Source organism: Gobio gobio, assembly GCF_949357685.1.
Source record: "Gobio gobio genome assembly, chromosome: 24".
Lineage (NCBI taxonomy): Eukaryota > Metazoa > Chordata > Actinopteri > Cypriniformes > Gobionidae > Gobio > Gobio gobio.
This window is the reverse complement of record NC_137120.1, coordinates 27,210,519-27,230,735: the sequence shown is the minus strand read 5'-3', so window position 1 is coordinate 27,230,735 and position 20,217 is coordinate 27,210,519. Positions and strand designations below refer to the sequence as shown.

At 39.0% G+C, this 20,217-nt stretch overlaps 1 protein-coding gene across 2 annotated transcripts in view; it reads right to left on the bottom strand.

The window, feature by feature from the left end:
- Nucleotides 1-18,773, bottom strand: part of LOC307121082 (complement C3-like) — a 54,792-nt gene extending 36,019 nt beyond the window's left edge. For both annotated transcript variants that reach the window (XM_079808493.1, XM_079808494.1), the window contains exons 1-16: nucleotides 18,675-18,773; nucleotides 18,396-18,422; nucleotides 15,798-15,990; nucleotides 15,522-15,684; nucleotides 15,359-15,429; nucleotides 15,172-15,263; nucleotides 14,645-14,724; nucleotides 14,472-14,559; nucleotides 9,907-10,012; nucleotides 8,093-8,207; nucleotides 7,891-8,006; nucleotides 6,304-6,459; nucleotides 2,703-2,915; nucleotides 2,439-2,624; nucleotides 2,063-2,221; nucleotides 1,853-1,982 (exon numbers count right to left, since the gene is read on the bottom strand). In XM_079808493.1, the coding sequence (XP_079664619.1) occupies nucleotides 1,853-1,982; nucleotides 2,063-2,221; nucleotides 2,439-2,624; nucleotides 2,703-2,915; nucleotides 6,304-6,459; nucleotides 7,891-8,006; nucleotides 8,093-8,207; nucleotides 9,907-10,012; nucleotides 14,472-14,559; nucleotides 14,645-14,724; nucleotides 15,172-15,263; nucleotides 15,359-15,429; nucleotides 15,522-15,684; nucleotides 15,798-15,990; nucleotides 18,396-18,422; nucleotides 18,675-18,748 (1,969 nt within the window). In that variant the 5' untranslated portion in view covers nucleotides 18,749-18,773. The remainder of the gene's footprint in view (nucleotides 1-1,852; nucleotides 1,983-2,062; nucleotides 2,222-2,438; nucleotides 2,625-2,702; nucleotides 2,916-6,303; nucleotides 6,460-7,890; nucleotides 8,007-8,092; nucleotides 8,208-9,906; nucleotides 10,013-14,471; nucleotides 14,560-14,644; nucleotides 14,725-15,171; nucleotides 15,264-15,358; nucleotides 15,430-15,521; nucleotides 15,685-15,797; nucleotides 15,991-18,395; nucleotides 18,423-18,674) is intronic.
- Nucleotides 18,774-20,217: the final 1,444 nt, after the last annotated feature.

Here is a 20,217-nt window from a genome sequence, read left to right as displayed (position 1 = left end):
GTCATGCGTCGGGTCAGAGGTCACTCTTCTGCCGGAACTAGACTTGCATACAGCCATTACCCATAGCCAGTGAATATAATTTATAAATTTGTAAAAATTGATAATTTTTTGTTACAAAAAAACTTTTATGATGGATGGATGCACCTTTTCGAGCTTAAAAATCTAGGGTAACATTCATTCCCATTATCATGGGATCATTTTCATTTTTGGGTATAGTATCCCTTACACTCTAAAAAATGCTGGGTTAAAAATAACCCAAGTTGGGTTGAAAATGGACTAACCCAGCAATTGGGTTGTTTTAACCCAGCGATTGGGTTGTTTTAAGCAAACATTTAACCCAACCGCTAGGTTAAAACAACCCAATTGCTGGGTAAGTCCATTTTCAACCCAACTTGGGTTATTTTTAACCCAGCATTTTTTAGAGTGTAAAGATTTTTTAAATGGTCTTCACACTAAGAAAAAAAAAAATGGTTTTAAGAACTGTTCACTGTTCAACTTCACCCAAGAGAGCATCTCAACGTAATACCAATGATATTTGGCATTATTGCCATAACATTACGGATTACGGATAAAGGATTAGTTCACTTCAAAATTAAAAAATATATATATTTTACTCACCCCCATGTCATCCAAGATGTTCATGTCTTTCTTTCTTCAGTCGAAAAGAAATAATCCTGGAATTTTTTCCTTAAAAACATTATTTCTTTTCAACTGAAGAAAGAAAGACATGAATCTCAGGACATTTTCATTTTGAAGTGAACTAATCCTAATCCTAACAGTTAACTATTGTCAAGATTTTTGAAAGTGTTGCCTGCAAATGAAAAAATTTGGCGTCACTAGTATTTGAAAGAAATGAATACTATAATTCATCAAGGAAGCATTAAATTGATTAAAAGTGACAGTAAAGACATTTAATATGCTACAAAAGATTTCTATTTCAAATAAATGCTGTTCTTTTGAAGTTTCTATTCAGTAAAGAATCTGAAAAAAAATGTATTGAAGTTTCCACAATATACATATTCACTAAGGTTAGTGCTAGTCAATTTACCGGTGTTTGCGCCATTATTTACTGCCCAAAAAAATCATGTCTTAAACCAGATGCTCATTTGTGCTACTCTCTGTCAATTGTGTTGGTCATTATGGAAATGATCTGGCTGCATCGTTGTTCTTTCATTTGTGCGACGTCAGTAGACCATGCGCAGAACTTTCCACTCCCATCTGCGCTTTTACGGGATTGCGCTCTCATGCTAATTTGCCGTTTAGTAAATCTGACCATAAATACGTAAAAATATTTGAATGGCAGTGTAATGACATTTATTCTACAATTACTTTTGGTTTTTCATAAAAATGAAGATTAAAAATCATAAAAGTCCCATATGCTAATTTGCAAAACTTGAATACAATAACTCTAATAGGGAGTATAAGCTTTATTTACTGTAGGCTATCTATCATTAGCAAAGCCTAACTAGCTTAGGACATGTTAGCAAACTTACTTAATCATTCTAGCAACGTCATGTTAACAACATGCTAAATCATGCTAGCAACATACTCATTTGTGCTAGCAACATGCTAATTCATGCTAACAGCGTGTAATTCATGCTAACAACATGCTAAATTTATGCTAATTCATTCTAGCAGCATGTCAAATAATGCTAGCAAAATGTTAATTCATGCTAGCAACATGCTGGAAACATGTGTTTACCCTCTGTCACAATTCCAACAATTAAATTAAAACTTTAAGCTTGTCAAAGTTAATTCAAACTTTCAGACAATGTTTTTTCAAACCGAATTCAAAGTGTATTTATGAGCTTTACTCATCTAGTTAGATGTTAATGCTGTGTGTGTGAAGGACCTGTGTCGTAGTCAGTGGAACCTCCTGTGCTGGAATAAAACATCAGTCCTGCATCACTGAAAACACCCATATTATTCCTGCCGCCTCCTGAGGTGCAGCCCATATCACCCTGTCCCACCACCTCCCACACCTGAATGAAAGAGTCATGAGTATCAATGAGTCCCTGGAGAAGGTTCTGGAGAATACAGTGAAAATTACATCATCACTCACCTTCTTCTGCGTCAGGCGGTTTTTACTCAACAGAAAGATGGCATTATCCACAGCAACCAGGCTGACCTTTGCTCCCGGGTCACCTTTCACTTCAAATTTAAAGCTGCTGCCTGGTGAGTAGGAATTGAGTTTTTCTGATCCCACTGGTCCTACACTGAGCTAATACAATCACAAAAACATTCACATGAAAATACAAAAAAACAAATGTAAGCAACAATTATGGCATTAAAGTTACTGTATATGGACTTTTTGGACAAAGTAACCCCTTAAGAGGTTTAAAAGCCAGAATCAGACGTACTTGCACTACTGAAGAACAGGCATGAGTGCTAGAATCATGCAATGTTAATAAATTCTTATGGATGTCACATGAACTCACCGAACCTACACACCGGTCCGCCACATCAACAAACACAGAGTCTGCCACTACTTCCGCCCTATATTGCCATGGCAAAATATAGTATGCCACAATCCGAAAGGCAGGTAGCATTTCTGCGGTAACCAGCAGAGGAATGTTTATGACATTCATCCTAGCAGCATGGATTATTTTCCCCTTGTTTAACACCTGTAGAAACACTTGTAAGTGTAATCAATACCAAGATTACAATCATTGTCATCACAAAATGACCCAAGTGTCACTCACGGCATATGTCAGCTTCTCCACAAGCTTTTTTTGCTTTTGTGAGGAAGATTCGATGTGCGCTTGGACGTTGAGCATGTCGCCCACCACCACTCGATTGGCACCCACTGAGAGGTGCAGGAAGTTCCCATAGCTGGTAAAAGGGTCATATGGCTGCACATGCAGTTCTTCAACAGCTTGCTGTTCTGGTTTCAGTGAAGGATCCGCTGTCTCCACCTACACATGCATACGTCAATCATGACAACTCTCTAGGCAGCTTTGGCAGCTTAATGAATATGGCAATATTAATGTATTTGGTCTTGGTGGACTAGATCTGCTATGCTGCTGCTGTTGAGCAAGTATGGACAGACACTGCTGTGAGCATGAAAGATATGCTGCTGCTGCATAAACAGTCATGCATAAATCCTGTAGTAGATCTAGGCAGGTGGAGCTGGAGGAGGTGGAGAGTTAAATAGATTAGGGATGCCACAATTCTCAATATAATATTAAACCGTTCGGTGTGACATCCACAGTTCAATACACAAAATATTGTAGTATTGTGCTACAGTACACATTCTATCATTTGCCTCCATCCCAATATACTGTACAACGCGACATACATTCACATCACATGTTAGTGGTAGAGCCACGGGACACTATTATTCGCAATCACGAAAGTTCATTATTTGCATGCGTTTTAAAACCTTGCTTCTTAAATAATCTCACTGCGCTAATACTGTCAAATACACACGGGGTTTACATAAACAGTCAGTTATGTCTAAAGTGAAAGTAAAATTGGAGTGTCTGTATATTAGATGTGTGCAGGTCTTAAAGTGACAGCAGCGCAGCCTATAGAGAACATGCTGCAGCTTGTCCTTAAAGGGACAGTTCAAAATTAAAATTCTGTCATTATTTACTCACTCTAATGTTGTTCCAAACCTGTATTCATCTCTTCTATTGAATACAGAAGAAAATATTTTGATGAATGTTGGTAACCAGACAGTTGATTCAGTTCATTGTAAACCTTTTCCTACAATGGAAGTCAATGGGGACCAGCAACTGTTTGGTTACCAACAGAACTTTATTCAGGTTTAAATCGATTACTTTCTTTTTGTGAAACTGTCCTTTTAATGTTAATAAAAAAAAAAGACAAAGAGAATATCACTCACTGCTCTTGACGGAAAAACTTCAATACAGTAGCTTTAATAAGAATCAATGTAGATTTTATAGTGAAGTCTATGTGGTGTTAGGGCTGTGCAATTAATCGAATTTCGATTTCGATTTCGATTTTGCCTCCCAACGATCACCAAAATAGTACAATCGAGAAAAAAACGATTATTTTGCCTTGCGTTCTGAATGAAACGCGCACGCGCTCATCCGCCCCTCCCGAAGCCACAAACTTTCTCAGATCGGGAGTCTCGTGTGCAGAATTTAAAAACTCGGCGCGAGTAAAGATGGCAGAAGGAGGGCAGTTACAGCAGCGTTTGGTGAGCAAAAAAGGCAAAACCAACTCCTTTGTCTGGGAACAGTTTGGCTTCGAGGAATCAGACGACGAGCAGAAACATGCTACGTGCAAGATTTGCTACATGGTAGTGTCTGCAACGCAAGGGAACATCACGAATTTGTTTTACCACTTGAAAATTAAACACAGAGTGATCTATGACAATCTAATAAAGAAACAAAAACTGATGAGAGCAGGGGTGCCGTGTAAACGTCTTTTTTCCCCTAATATTTTTCAAATAATTCTCTCTTTGTAAACTTTGTTCAATGCATGCGAGTGCTGCCATATGTTTGAATATGACCAGTCGTTTTCACCGTCATCATCCGGGTTTAGTGCCAGAAGACGCGAATGAGAAGCCGCGCGCGCTGTGAGGAAATGTATCTCTGTGCGCTCATCCGAGAGCGCGCACACGTCTCTCAGCGCGCAAATATTGAGTTCTCTTTCAAGTCTTGCTCTTGAACGGACAAACTCACACAAAACGTATGTCAACGTCCATCTTGATGAGTATCCTAGCAGACTGTATATGCCTTAAGTGAACTTTATACAGTCGAGAAAGACGACGCATATCCGATCCGGATTGAATAGCTTTTGTAAGTTTAATAGGATTAATCTTTAATTTATGCACTCAAATATGCAATGCTACCTTACATTTGATACATTTCTGTACCTGAAAACTAATGTTAGACTTACCTGAAAAGCATATCTAGCCGAACCATATTGTTGATCTTATTTATTTGTGATTATCATTTTTACGTGAATACTTTTATACTTTGATTTTAATATATGTTATATTATTTATTTTAATAGTTCAAAAAGTACAACAAATGTTACAATTTCAATTGAATTGTTGAAAGGTGTATTTTTAATAAATACAACACATTCCCAAAGTCATGTGAAATAATCGTGTTACATAATCGTGATTTCAATATTGACCAAAATAATCGTGATTATGATTTTTTCCATAATCGAGCAGCCCTATGTGGTGTTTAATTTTTTACATTTATTCATTCAACGTCATATTTAAATGCTGCTGTACAGCTCTGAGCTGCCAGTGTTAATCTTTATACATATTTATTTTATATTATACAATACACTAGGAATGTGTAAAATAAAGAAAGAGTATTGCAATAAAAATATATATTTTTCTCCTTAACCTCTTGATTTTCCTTTTGCCTAAGAATAGAATAACTGTGATGTGCCATCAGAACCGAACCAAACCAAAAAGCGTGGTTAAAATACAGCGGTATGTATTGAACTGTGGACTAACTGTATTGTTGCATCCCTATTTATACCTATATATATATATATACCTATATATATATATATATATACACACCGATCAGGCATAACATTATGGTGTAAATCAGTGAATAACACTGATTATCTCTTCTTCACGGCACCTGTTAGTGGGTGGGATATATTAGGCAACAAGTGAACATTTTGTCCTCAAAGTTGATGTGTTTGAAGCAGGAAAAATGGGTAAGCGTACAGATTTGAGTGAGTTTGACAAGGGCCAAATATTGATGGCTAGACGACTGGGTCAGAGCATCTCCAAAACTGCAGCTCTTGTGGGGTGGTCAGTATTTATCAAAAGTGGTCCAAGGAAGGAACAGTGTTGAACCGGCGACAGGGTCATGGGCGGCCAAGGCTCATTGATGCACGTGGGGAGTGAGTGAAGGCTAACCCATGTGGTCTGATCAAACAGACGAGCTACTGTAGCTCAAATTTCTCAAGAAGTTAATGCTGGTTCTGATCGAAAGGTGTCAGAATACACAGTTCATGGCAGTTTGTTGCGTATGGGGTTGCAGAGCCGCAGACCAGTCAGGGTGTCCATGCTGACCCCTATCCACCGTCGAAACCGCCAACAGTGGGCATGTGAGCATCAGAACTGGACCACGGAGCAATAGAAGCACAGCACACCTTCAAGGGTCTAGTGGAGTCCATGCCTTGATGGGTCAGGGCAGTTTTGGCAGCAAAAGGGGGACCAACACAATATTACTGTTATGCCTGATCAGTGCATATATACTATATATAAACTCAGCCCCCAGTTAAATACAATTTTGGATTGTTTCTATTGTGCATGTATGTTTTTTTTTTGTTTTTGTTTTTTTGTGAGTGACTTACTTTCAGTATCTGTGAATTACCATATGAGCTGGCCATGCTAGGCATGTTGATGTAGACTTTGATGGTCCCGCCGTGAACACTGATTGGGTTTTCAACAAAGCTGATTTTAACAGGAATATTTGGAGCTGGAGAGCCGTCATGGTTACTCACTGTAACCTAAGCAACAAAATACAAACTGATTTATAATAATGCTACTGTCATGAGCTAAAATCAACAATCCTATCATAAAATCATATTAAAGGGATAGTTTACCCAAAAAAGACAATTTTGTCATCAGCCTAACATATTTTTAGAAGTAAGCTAAAAAGAAACATAAAAAACAAAATTGACAAAAGCACATACATTTTCTAAAACTTAAACTAAAATAAAAATCCTGAAAATATAAAAATTTAAATATATAAATATCTACTAAATAATAGTAGAACAAAACTTTTTCAAATTTTGCTTGCTTGCGTGTAGTCAAGTTTAGAAACATTACCATGTTTAATGTTTTTGAATCTCTTATGCTCACCAAGGCAGCATTTATTTGATCAAAAATACAGAAATTGTTGTGAAATATTGTTACAATTTAAAATAACAGTTTTCTATTTTAGTATACTTTAAAAATAAAAAAAAATCTGTGATGCAAAGCTGAATTTTCAGCATCATTACTCAAGTCAGTGTCACATGATCCAATCAGAAATCATTCTAATATGCTGATTTGTTAAAAGTTAAAAATAACAGCATTTATTCAAAATAGAAAATTTTTCTAACAATATATATATATATTTAATCAATTTAACACATCCTTTTTTAATAAAATTATTGATTTATTTCAAAAAAAGGAAAGGAAACTGACCCCTTCTATTTTGAATAAATATTGTTCTTTTTAAAATGTTAATTCATAAAAGAATCCTGAAAAAAGTATCACAGGTTATAAAGAAATATTAAGCAGTACATCTGTTTCCAACATTGATAATAATCAGCATATTAGAATGAGTTCTAAAAGAATTGTGTGACACTGAAGACTGGAGTAATAATGCTGAATATTCCTGTGATGCATGTGATTGCATCACAGGTATAAGTTATATTTTAATATTTTAAATTGTAGTAATATTTCACAATATTACTGTTTTAACTGTATTTTTGATCAAATAAATGCAGGCTTGATTAGCAGACTTCTTTCAAAAGCATTAAAGATAGTGATGTTTCAAAACTTTTGACCGGTTATTAAAAATAAACTTAAAATTAGAAATGCCTTGGGAAACAACTGAAATTAAATAAGTTTAGATTCAAGTACTAAAATAGCCAAATAGAAATATATATATTTTTAAAATCTACTAAAAAATTACAAATGCCCATAGCAAAATTACTGAAACTTAATTAAAATATGAAAATTTAAACTAACTAAAAATATTAATAAATACTGTAATACAATTAATAACTCTAAAATGACAGTGCTTCTGAGTTCTTTTTAGAGCCTGCCAGCCCATGGTCACCGTCCACTTTCAATGGAAAAGAGCAGCTTGGAAATTCTGCTCCATTTCTGTTCAGCAAATGAAATCAGGTATGAAATGACAGTAAACGTCACAACAAAAATGTAATTACCGTCATGCCTAATGGCAGGTCAGGTTTGAAATACTTTGGTGTGTCCCTGATGGAGAGCATGTAAGGGGATATTACTATTTTAATGCCGGACTTCTCAACTTCCACAAGGTCGCTACCTAAGAAGAAAATCTTGAGATGTAAGAGTGTTTTCAGAAAATAAAACGTTATAATGAGGCACACTGATATTTAATGATTTCCCCACCTGAGCTGGTCATCACTGACGCTTTGACGTACACAGAAGACCCCACTAGGCTGTTTGTGTCAGGATAGACCCTCTTTATCTCCTCCATACTCAAACTAACAATTCCTCCATTCAGCTGCAATTTATAAGACAACATCTCTTTCTACAAAGCTGATTTAATGTTTAAAGGTCCCATGGCATGGCATTTTTCTATTATTTTATAGTGTTTCCTGAGGTGTACTTATATTATTAGTATGATTTTTACATCATAAAATGTCATAATTTAGAAATAAAAGGCATTTTTTCTATACTGCTGTTTGCCCTGTGGCTGAATGCCCTGCTTCAAGAGGCGTGTCTGCTGTGAGACTTCAGTAAAAACGCCCACTGTTGTGATTGGCTGACATCTTTGCATTTTAAATGAGCGGAGGGGGCGTGGTTTAACGAGGCACGAGCAGGCACGAGTCTGCCAGAGAGACGGATGGACCTGTGTTCACTTCTCATCAGTTCTCTCAGCATGTCTCAGTTCAGGGTGAACTGTTGTAGTTACTAGCATATACTTCAGGTTATTAGTTTATTTCTAGTCGGAGGGTCTGTCACTCATGTCAGAAAGTTAGTAACTTTAGTAAATTATGGATCAGCGCTGACTCGAGACGCGAACCGTTTAGAACGATTCAGTCCGATTTGGTGAACTGGTTCGGTTCACTAAAAAGAACCGATTCAAAAGAATGATTCGTTCGCGAACCGGACATCACGGAGACGAAGCGATTGCTAACAAAGTTATTTATAGTAACTACTGCGTTATGAGAGCGCTGTCAGTCAGCGCGAGTTTATTGTGTTTGTATCTGAGAGTTCTGAATAAACACGAGTCCCAGTCACACCGAGTCCTCTTCATCATTATTCTACCAACTTTGTAACACATGCAATGTACCATTACAGCGAGATGAACGAGTTAGTAAGTGTTGAATATAGCATTATTTCTAGATATGTTCCAATCATATGAATAGCGTCATTGACGCGCATTGAGTGACGTTACACAGCGCAAACAAAGACACAACAGCTGTAATCGAATGTAATCCAGTTTATTGTGGGGAAAGCTGGCTAGCCTAGCCGGATACCCTAACGCTTACCCTCCTTCTGCTTAATCTCACGCCGCGTTTGGTGCCTCCGCTGTGGGCCAGATGCAGTACTGGGGGTCGGGGATGTTGGAGGCCGAGCTTCGGCGTGTTTGAAGTTTATCTCTAAAGATGTGGCTCTGCTGATGTTGAGCAGAAACTCCCGACTGTATGCACATTTAAGAACAGATAGACGTGTCGAGGACGTACAAAAACACTGACTCACAAGATAGAAAACACGAAAACACCGTTCTGTCGGGAGAGAGAGAAGCCGCTGCATGTCCACAAATAATAAATAATTAGCTACACATAAGAAATCAATGATCACAGATCAGAAGGAACTGAAGAAAGACTTCTGTTTTCATTTGTACATCCAAACACTGAGAAACTGCCAGTGTTCACTCGTTCACAAGTAACGTTAATGATCTCGAGTGTTTGCATGGGCGTGCCAGATTCTCTGGGCGGGGGAAAGGGAGGAAACCGTTCCTGCTTGGACGTCAAAGCAGGAGACTTCAGGATTGGCTAGTCTGGCCTGTCATTTTCTCAAAGGCAGAGAAAGACAGCCAGAACTCGGTTTTACACCGATCAACATTTCTATCCACTTGGGGACAATATTCAGGCTAGGGGAACTCATATTAATGTTGAAATACCTCATCAAATGAAAATTTCATGCCATGGGACCTTTAAGATACTTTAAGTGAAGGTTTTTTTTTAATCACTTACATCATTTAGTTGCTTCATAGATGTGAGTCTCTTCTTCTCACCATTCATTTCAATACCAAACAGCACATATGCAACACCTTGCACTGGAAGATGACCATAAAGATACCTGGAAGAAATATATACAGCATAGTTACCTCAAGTTCCCTTTCAGTCGGTCACATTCGCCTTTACGTCGGAACGTCACTGACGTTATGGGCAAATGCATGTGGGCCCAATCATATTCAAGTGTAAACTAAATGAGCCAATGCACGTTGGTGTGCAAGATTTGCATCTCATGCTCCGCTCCACACTGGGGGAATAAATACGGAGGAAACCTCTTCTACTGGTGTTGGTGTGACGAGCTCCCTGAGCATTACCTGATGTTTTCACAGCATTAACAGAGAACGTTGTTGCATTTTCAAAGAGTGATCACTGTTCATACAGCCGAGCGAGAGTGTTGTTGTGCCTTCAATGAGAGTGAGTGTACACTGCAGGCTGCACTTTTAAACCTGCTAGTTGTGCCGTGGCCATTTCCCCTGTGTGCTTCAGCACTAAAATAGTTATTTTCCCTAAAAGAGCATAATACAGGTGTGACACTGCGTCTTTTTGAAAAGATGTAATTCCACCCGTGTGTTACTGGATGCGGTTGTTCCCTATCCTCATTTGACGGCCACAATCACTGTCTCACATACCTGGGCACAGGCAAGCTGAAACTGCATTCGTGGCAACCCAGCGCATCACTCTGGGCTCTAGATGCGCGGTCAAGACTCGAGTGCCTCAAATGAGGTGGAGTCCCCACACCTATACCTCGATCTAATTCCTCCTCCCCGCTGAGTACATCTCCGTGGGTCCCACTACTCTAGTGTATCAAGCTGTGTAGCTTCCGGATGGGATTGCTAGTCCTTCTCATGATGTTAAACGCTGCATCGAAGAGAGGGTTGTTATGCTCTGGAAATGACGATGATGTTGAGCTTCCCACTGTAATGGTGTGTGCTTATGCTGAATCAGATTCAGCACTGACAGCCATGCTTTCTCGGTGTGCGACGGTGTGCGACGGTGTGCGACGGTGTGCGACGGTGTGCGACGGTGTGCGACGGTGTGCAACGCTATGCCTTGCCACCCTCAGCCCCCTCTCATCTCGCCAGCGTGCAGAAGTGCATGTGTCGAGACTGCTGTGAACACGCCGTCTCACACAACCCCTGCCCACTTGTGGAACCAGGGAAGTGTTGCACTGCACACTCAGACCCCACTTTGGGCTGCTATGCCGTCTGAGTCAGCTCCATGCGTTCCACCTCACTGCCCCACCGCGGGTAAGTCGGTGGTGCCATTAGTTCTGCTTACACAGAGTCTTGGGGCTTGGCCCCAGGAACTCTCGGTCATCCATACCATCCAACTCGGCTATGCGATTCAGTTCACCCGGCGTCCCCCGGTCTTCAGGGGCATCCAGTTCCCCCACATGCAAGCAATGCTTGTGTGCTACGGACGGAGATTACAGTCCTACTGGTGAAGGACACAATTGAGCCGGTCCCTCCAGCTGATAAGAAGAAAGGGTTTTACAGCCCCTACTTCATTGTACCCAAGAAAGGCAGTGGGTTACGGCCAATCTTGGACCTCCAATCAAAATGTCAACACAGAAAACGCATCTTTGGGTGTGTCCGTCCCTAAGATTGGTTTGCAGCATTTGGCCTGTTCTCCTTCAGGCTGTCCCTGTCACTCATACTGGCCCAGTCTTGAGAACAGTTATGGACATATGGGACCTAGGGACATATCCTCAGCCAGCTGGGGCTTCGGGTCAACTGGGAAAAGAGCAAACTCTGCCCCATGCAGAGGATCTCTTTTCTCAGTATGGAGTTGGACTCTGTCAACCTAACAGCACGCCTTACAGAGGAATGTGCTCACTTGGTGCTGAACTGCCTGAACTCATTATGGCCAGAGGAGAACTGGCCCCCCGACTGAGCCTGGGTTCTCCGAAGGTTTTTTTGACCTGATGGAGTTTTGGTTCCTTGTCACTGTCACCACTGGCTTGCTTAGTTGAGGATACTTCCATTTTTAACGAGCAAAGGCAGGATGGCGGCCCCACTGAAACTATTTCAGAGGCTCCTGGGGCATATGGCACCGCAGCCGCAGTGACACCACTCAGATTGCTCCATATGAGGCCGCTTCAGCACTGGCTTCATGACCGAGTCCAGAGATGGCCGTGGCAGAACTGCACGCACCGGGTTTCCATTACAACGTACTGTCACCAAACTTTCAGCCAGTAGGTCGACACATTTCTACGGACGGGGGTTCCCCTAGAACAAGTGTCCAGGCATGCTGTGTTGTCCACAGATGCCTCCACCACTGGCTGGGGGATCACTTACAATGGGCATGCAGTATCGGGTCTGTGGACGGGGCCCCAACTGCATTGGCACATCAACTGCCGTGTGTTAGCAGTACTGGTCCGTACAGACAGCACTGTGGCCGCTGCATACATCAACTCTCAAGGTTGTCTACGCTCCCGTCACATGTCACAACTTGCCCACCATGAGCTCTCACGACAGCAAGTACTTCCAGAAGAGTGGAGATTCCACCCCCAGGCTGGTCCAGCTGATTTGGAGGCACTTCAGGACCGCACAGGCAGACCTGTTTCAACCAGCCAGTAACACCTGAGATCTGCTCTGTGTCGGCTTACTGTGTCGGATTGCTGTGCCATATGTGTATTCTTCCATGGTACGGCTTTCTACGGCGAGCATGTGACTTTCCCTTGGCAGAGTCCGCCATGCCATCCCTGCCAAATGTTGTCTCCCTCCTGGATTAGTCGGAGCCACGCCAGGGACATTCCATATGTTGCACTGCCTTAACTGGTCAGTCCATATGTGTAACTTCCACATGATACCGCCCTTCAGGCAGGATGTGGCTGCCACAGTGTTTCCTTCCCCTGGAATGGGCATACTTTACCAGTGTTATCCAATCGTGTCACTGAGGGGGCTCATTCAGAACAGCAGTGACTAACTTGCTGGGGTAGCAACCATGTCATTTTCCAAGGGATCATGAATTTTCCAAGGGATACCGTTGAATGTGACTGACTGAAAGGGAACGTCTCGGTTATGTATGCAACCCTCATTATATCCTGTCACCACAGTTGCTGTACCACTGTTGTACGGTGTCACTGGCTCGGCTCCTCAGCGAAAAATAAAGTTGCCATGCATCTGACTCCGTATTTATACCCACGCTGCGGATTTACACTCGAAGATGATTGGGCTCACATGCTCCCTTGAGCATTAAGTTTTACTTTCACACATGAATTGGCACCCCTGAGTCCTTCAATTCATTGAAAGTCTGTTGGATGTGCTGGAGAAGACTTTACAGAGAGCTTGACTCTTGCATTGTCAATACAAAATCTAAAACTGATGGACCTCTTGCTGGAAATAACATCACAACATTTGGGTAACATCATCCAAACAGCGACTTTTTTGGCCAGTATATATATATACAGTGTTGGGGAAAGTTACTTTGAAAAGTAATGCATTACAATATTGCGTTACTCCCTTAAAAAGTAACTAATTGAGTTACTTAGTTACTTTTTAAGAAAAGTAATCTGTTACGTTACTTTTGCGTTACTTTTTCTCACCTGGGCTGGGCTTGTTTTTGCTTATAACAAAAAAAGTTATATTTTTGTGCAACGGTAAAGACCTCTTCATACCAAAATTGAAATAATAAGCCCCAGGCTGAGGTAAAAATGCAAATTCACGCTTGAACAGTAGAGGGCGCAGCTCTGCTGTGCTGCCATTCTGGATAATGGTAGAATAGGATGCAGGAGAAAAAAGTTTTACCAATAAAAACAAAAAATCTAGTAATTTTCATCATCGAAGGTCAGCAGCAAGACATTGGTAAATTAAATATAAAGGTAGATTATGCATAAAAATAGTTGTTTTATTTAACATTTAATTATTGGAGGTTTGCATAGTATTCTGATTTTGCATTTGACTGACTTTTTTGAAAAACTTTTTTGAAAAAGTAACTCAGATATTTTGTTGTAAATTTGAAAAGTAATGCGTTACTTTACTAGTTACTTGGAAAAAGTAATATTATTACGTAACTCAAGTTACTTGTAATGCGTTACCCCCAACACTGTATATATGTATATGTATATATATAAAGCCCTTTATATATATATATATATATATATATATATATATATATATATATATATATATATATATATATATATATATATATATATATATATATATATATATATATATATATATATATATATATATATATATATATATATATATATATATATATATATATATATATATATATATATATATATATATATATATATATATATATATATATATATATAAAGCCCTAATAAATATATATATATATATATATATATATATATATATATATATATATATATATATATATATATATATATATATATATATATATATATATATATATATATATATATATATATATATATATATATATAAAGCCCTAATAAATATATATATATATATACATATGCATATGTTATTTCAGCATCCACTCCAAATACATTCAGATCATTCAGAGTAGTTTGATTCACGCACCTGGCTGTTATTTCTATTTCCAGCTTATCTGCATCTAGACCGAGATGGGATGTCTTTGGAGTCAAAGTGACATTGAATGCTGGGAGCACTTGGGGCAAGAATAAATGGCATTAACCCACCAACAAAGGGGGAAAAAATAAGAATCTGAAGGTAATACTGTATGAATTGCTTACCATATTTCTTTACTTCAAACTCTCTGCTGTAAATGTTCTCTTTTCCTTCAAACTTTGCAACAACTTTCCACTTGCCCTCTCTAGAAAATAAAAAAGATCAGCAGCTACACGAGTACAAGCTGAATCAAAATTAATTATAATTATATTAAAATATAATATTAAAATGTAAATTACATTATTTTATTATCTTATAATTTAGTAAAATCTACATGTATATATCTAAAATATTTAATATAAAATAGGGCTGTCGATTTATCGCATCTAACATAAAAGTTTTTCTTTACATAACATATATGTGTGTATATATACTGTACACATAAATATGCATACACATATTTATGCATGTGTGTGTGTGTGTGTGTGTATATATACACAGGCAACATATACATATTTAATTATGTTGGTATGTATTTAGTCATTTAAAATATTAAATGTTTAATTACTTATAAATCAGATAATTACATTTGCATCTATACTATTTGTGTAATTATACTATAAACCACAAATGAACAGTTCTGTATGCATACTTGACTACATTGGAGAGGGGGTAGGTATCAGACAGTATCCCATCGATTGATTTGGCTCTGGAAATACCATGTACTGCAATACCATCTGGATTCTGAAACATGAGTCATTTGAGCCATAAATCATTGTTGCAGAAAATAAACAGTTGCAAACCGTAACAATGCTTATTTCTATGCCAGCGACAATCACCTGGATCTCAAGAGATATGGTTCTCTCTGAAGCACGGAATTCTGAATCAGATACAAAAGCCCTGCAACGGACTGGAAAATTCCAAAATGATCAAGAAAAAGAGATTAAACATTGCATGAATAATAGGTATTATCAATGTGCTCAACATCATGTGAGAGCTGACCTGCATCTCCAGGGTTGTAGACAGGTTTATCAGTCTGAATGAAGATGTATCCAGTGCGGAACGACACTCTTATTATTATTTCTGCACGATGGAAGCGGCCAAACTCAGCAACCAGCTTCATATATTTCTTCTTTCCATCTGGACGAAGCATATTTGGATCAATCTGACAAAAGATCGTATTTTATTACATTTAGATTCTGAAAGCAACATGAGCAATGTCTCATACCAGTGATAACTTTAACCAACCAAGTTGGTCAAATACATTCATGAATTTACCTCAATGGTCTTGAGGATACTGTAGTTGTTGTCTGACTTGAGGATAACAGAGTCCCGCAACAGGACAGAATGGGAGACTGGATAGTTATAGACCACGATATTGACTTTTAGTGTCTGGGACAGATTCTCACCCTCTAGCAGGATGTTCTGTTTTGTTCCAGGCCTTATCTTTGCTGGAGCTAGAATAGAAAACCTAAACCAAAACATGTTTGCAATTACCAAATTAAGATTTATCCATCTGGTATTGTTCATTTGGGAGACTATTTGGGAGACTGGGAGTCACACTTGTGTTGTTCATGGTCAAAATTGACCTAACACCTGAAATGTAACTTTTTGTTACTATTGAAAATAATACAAAAATAATGTTAAAATAATAAAATCCCCTATTATTCTTAATATTTTGAAAAAAGAAAAAAAAGAAAAACGTATAGATTCCAAAATGCTCTATATTGCCAAACGTTTTGGGACACCTGCCTTTACATGAACATGAACTTTAATGACATCCCATTCTTGAACCGTAGGGTTTAATATGGAGTTGGCCCACTCTTTGCAGCTATAACAGCATCAACTCTTCTGGGAAGTTCTTCCCACAAGGTTTAGGAGTGTGTTTATGGGAATTTTTGACCATTCTTCTATAGAAGCGCGTTTGTTAATCCCCCCTCCACCAAACTTTACACTTGGCACAATGAAGTCAGGCAAGTACCGTCCTCCTGGCAACCGCCAAACCCAGACTTGTCCATCGGATTTTCAGACAGAGAAGCGTGATTCGTCACTCCAGAGAACACTTCTCCACTGCTCTAGAGTCCAGTGGCAGCGTGCTTTACACCACTGCATCCGATGCTTTGCATTGTACTTGTACATGAATGGACTTATTGCACAGGTGGCAACCTATCACGGTACCACGCTTGAATTCACTGAGCTCCTGAGAGCGACCCATTCTTTCACAAATGTTTGAAGAAGCAGTCTGCATGCCTAGGTGCATGACTTTATACACCTTTGGCCAAGAAAGTGATTGGAACACCCAAATTCAATGATTTAGAGGGGAGTCCCAATTCGTTTGGCAATATAGTGTAGCTCTATATAAAGAATCAAATTGTTTTTAGACATAAACCCTTATTTTGTTTAAGTTGTGGATTGGGATATATATTTATATATTCTCAAAGATTTTTTGTCAAGGTTTAGAATTTTTGGTTTGAAATGTTGATTTAAATTGTCGGTTTTTGCATTTAAGGTCCCATGCATGGATTTTATATTAATTTTATAATGAATTCTGAGGTGTTCTTATATTGTTAGTATGATTTTTACATCATAAAATGTCATAATTTAGAAATAAAAGGCATTTTTTTCTATACTGATGTTTGCCCTGTGGCTGAATGCCCTGTTTCAAGTCTGCTGTGAGACTTCAGTAAAAACGCCCACTGTTGTGATTGGCTGACATCTTTGCATTTGAAATGAGGGGAGGGGGCGTGGTTTAACGAGGTCTACAAGGCTGTGCCAGAGAGACGGATGTCACTTCTCATCAGTTCTCTCAGCACGTCTCAGTTCAGTGAACTGTTGTAGTTACTAGCATACTTCAGGTTATTAGTTTATTTCTAGTCGGAGGGACTGTCACTCATGTCAGAAAGTTAGTAACTTTAGTAAATGATGGATCAGCGCTGACGAGACGCGAACCGTTTAGAACGATTCAGTCGGATTTGGGCCAGATGCAGTACTGGGGGGCGGTGATGTTGAAGGCCGACCGGCCAGTGCAGCCCGAGCCTCGGCGTGCGTGAAGTTTATCTCTAAAGATGTGGCTCTGCCGATGTTGAGCCGAAACTCACGACTGTATGCACATTTTAGAACAGATAGACGCGACGAGGACGTACAAAAACACTGACTCACAAGATAGAAAACACCGTTCTGTCGGGAGAGAAGCCGCAGCACGAATAATACAGTTCTGTGTGAACTTGAATAATTAGCTACACATCAGAAATCACTGATCACAGATCAGAAGGAACTGAAAAAAGACTTCTGTTTTCATTTGTACATCCAAACACTGAGAAACTGCCAGCATTCACTCGTTCACAAGCCATGATCTCTCGAGGAAAACAAATATGGCGCTCGCATGGGCGTGCCAAATTCTCTGGGCAGAGGAAAGGGATGTAACCGTTCCTGTTATGACGTCCTAACAGGTAAATTCAAGATCAGCTCGTCTGGGCTGTCATTTTCTCAAAGGCAGAGAAAGACAGCCAGAACTCGGTTTACACAGATCAAAATTTCTAGCCACTTGGGGACAATATTCAGGCTAGGGGAACTCACATTCGCAAAAAGAGTTTCATACCATTCCGATGAAGTAGTGATTTTTAACATTTCAAAACTAACTAAAATAACCGAAAAACAACAGAGGGTTATTTTATCTTAAAGGATTTTGTTTTGTTTATTTCAAAAGTAAAACATTTCAAAATGGTCTAACCTAAAAGAAAATTAAATAAAACATTATGAACATCCCAACGTACTAAAATAATATTTATAATTCTAAAACTAAAAAAGAAAAGAAGTGTGTTATATGCGTGTTAACCAACTGTAAAGGCAGAGGTCAGAGAACAGTTGTGTACTTACGTTGGAGAAGAGTCAATAACCGGATCACTGTCAACACAGAACACACTCAGTTACAGATCAACCCCATTTCATTTTACGTACAACCAAAATCTATAGAGAATTTTATGTCCATAAACATTTTTAACAAAATTCTCTCAGAAGCACAAAATACACAACACAAAAAAGATATACATATGTCATTTGCATATTATAATCATTTTATAAACTATAAAACACTATAATCAACTTCGTCAAGAAAATGAAAACATTTACACATTATTAATATAATATTAAACGCACCGTCTTATAGACAAAGCCTGGCCATCAGAGATGTGAGAGAGCAAAGTCGCCCATAACAGCAGTGGAAGGAGCATCTTCCTGCAGGACTGACACTCACAAAATGTCACAAACAACCACAAGAGAGCTGAAAAATCCCCAAATCCCTCCCACTAAACCACCAATAACTTAAAACTTTGAGAAACTCTTGTGCAATGTTTGCTTTGTTCTAAGCCCCAGTCAGATATCTGACAGTACACATTGGCAAGATTCAGCATTAGAAACCTCTCTTACTGAGAGATTGAGACAAACTGAATTGCATTGACAACAAAATGTTGTTAAAAATGTATTTTATATTTTCTCAAGAGAATTTTAGTCACGTTTGCATGTGGAAACTATCACGATCATGATTTTAGGGTGTTGCTGTTCTGTTTGTAGTTTGTTTTGCTTTCTCAGCATTGCAGCAAGGTGGCGCTAATTCAGAAATTAGTGTAAATGTAATTTTTACAGCAAGTTTTCCTATTTAGGTCATCTACTGTCAGTTTGAAGGGAATCTTCCTGGTCGTGTTATTTGTCTAAATTTTAATAGCAACTTAACTGATTTTTTCCACAAAGAAGTGCAAACCCTGCCCGGCAGCTGATTCTAAAGATTTCATTGGTCATTTCAATCAGAGTGCTGATTGCATATAGCCTGACAAGCCAGAGAACTCACCATTGTCAGGGCTCAATCCAAGGGGCGGGATAAACGGTTGTCTTTCAAATTCCCTCTGCACGCAATAGGATAGCGCTACAACCAACCAGAGCAACGAAGAAGGTGAAGCGGAGCTAGTTGATGGATTAAACCATGGGTCTCCAAACTCGGTCATGGAGGGCCACTGTCCTGCAGAGTTTAGTTCCAACCCCAATAAAACACACCTGAACCAGCTAATCAGTGTATAGGGTCTAGCAAGACACTGATTACCTGGTTCAGGTGTGTTTATTTGGGGTTGGAGCTAAACTCTGCAGAACAGTGGCCCTCCAGGGCCGAGTTTGGAGACCCCTGGATTAAACTTTAGCCGTATCCGGTCGGCAAAACTCAGAACACATCTTCCTTTCTTAAGAATGACTTAAAGGGTTAGTTCACCCAAAAATGAAAATTCTGTCATTAATTACTCACCCTCATGTCGTTCGACACCCGTAAGACCTCCGTTCATCTTCGGAACACAAATGAAGATATTTTTGTTGAAAGCTGATGGTTGAGAAAGGCCTCAGATAGGCCTCCATTGGCATTCAGTACATTTAAACTCACAAGACCCATAAAAGGCACTTAAAACGTTGTTACAAAGTCCATCTCACCACAGTGGCTCTACAATAATTTTACGAAGCGACGACAATAGTTTTTGTGCGCAAAAAAAAATCTAAATAACGACTTTATTCAACCTCTTCTTGTCTTCCGTGTGTGCCTCCAGGACGCATGCGCGAGAATATGATGAAGCGCCGGGTTCAGGAATTCAAGAAATCCACACTTTAGCCCCATTTTGAGCACTACGCCGAGACCTAAAGCACGATCAATGTAGAATTCAACAGC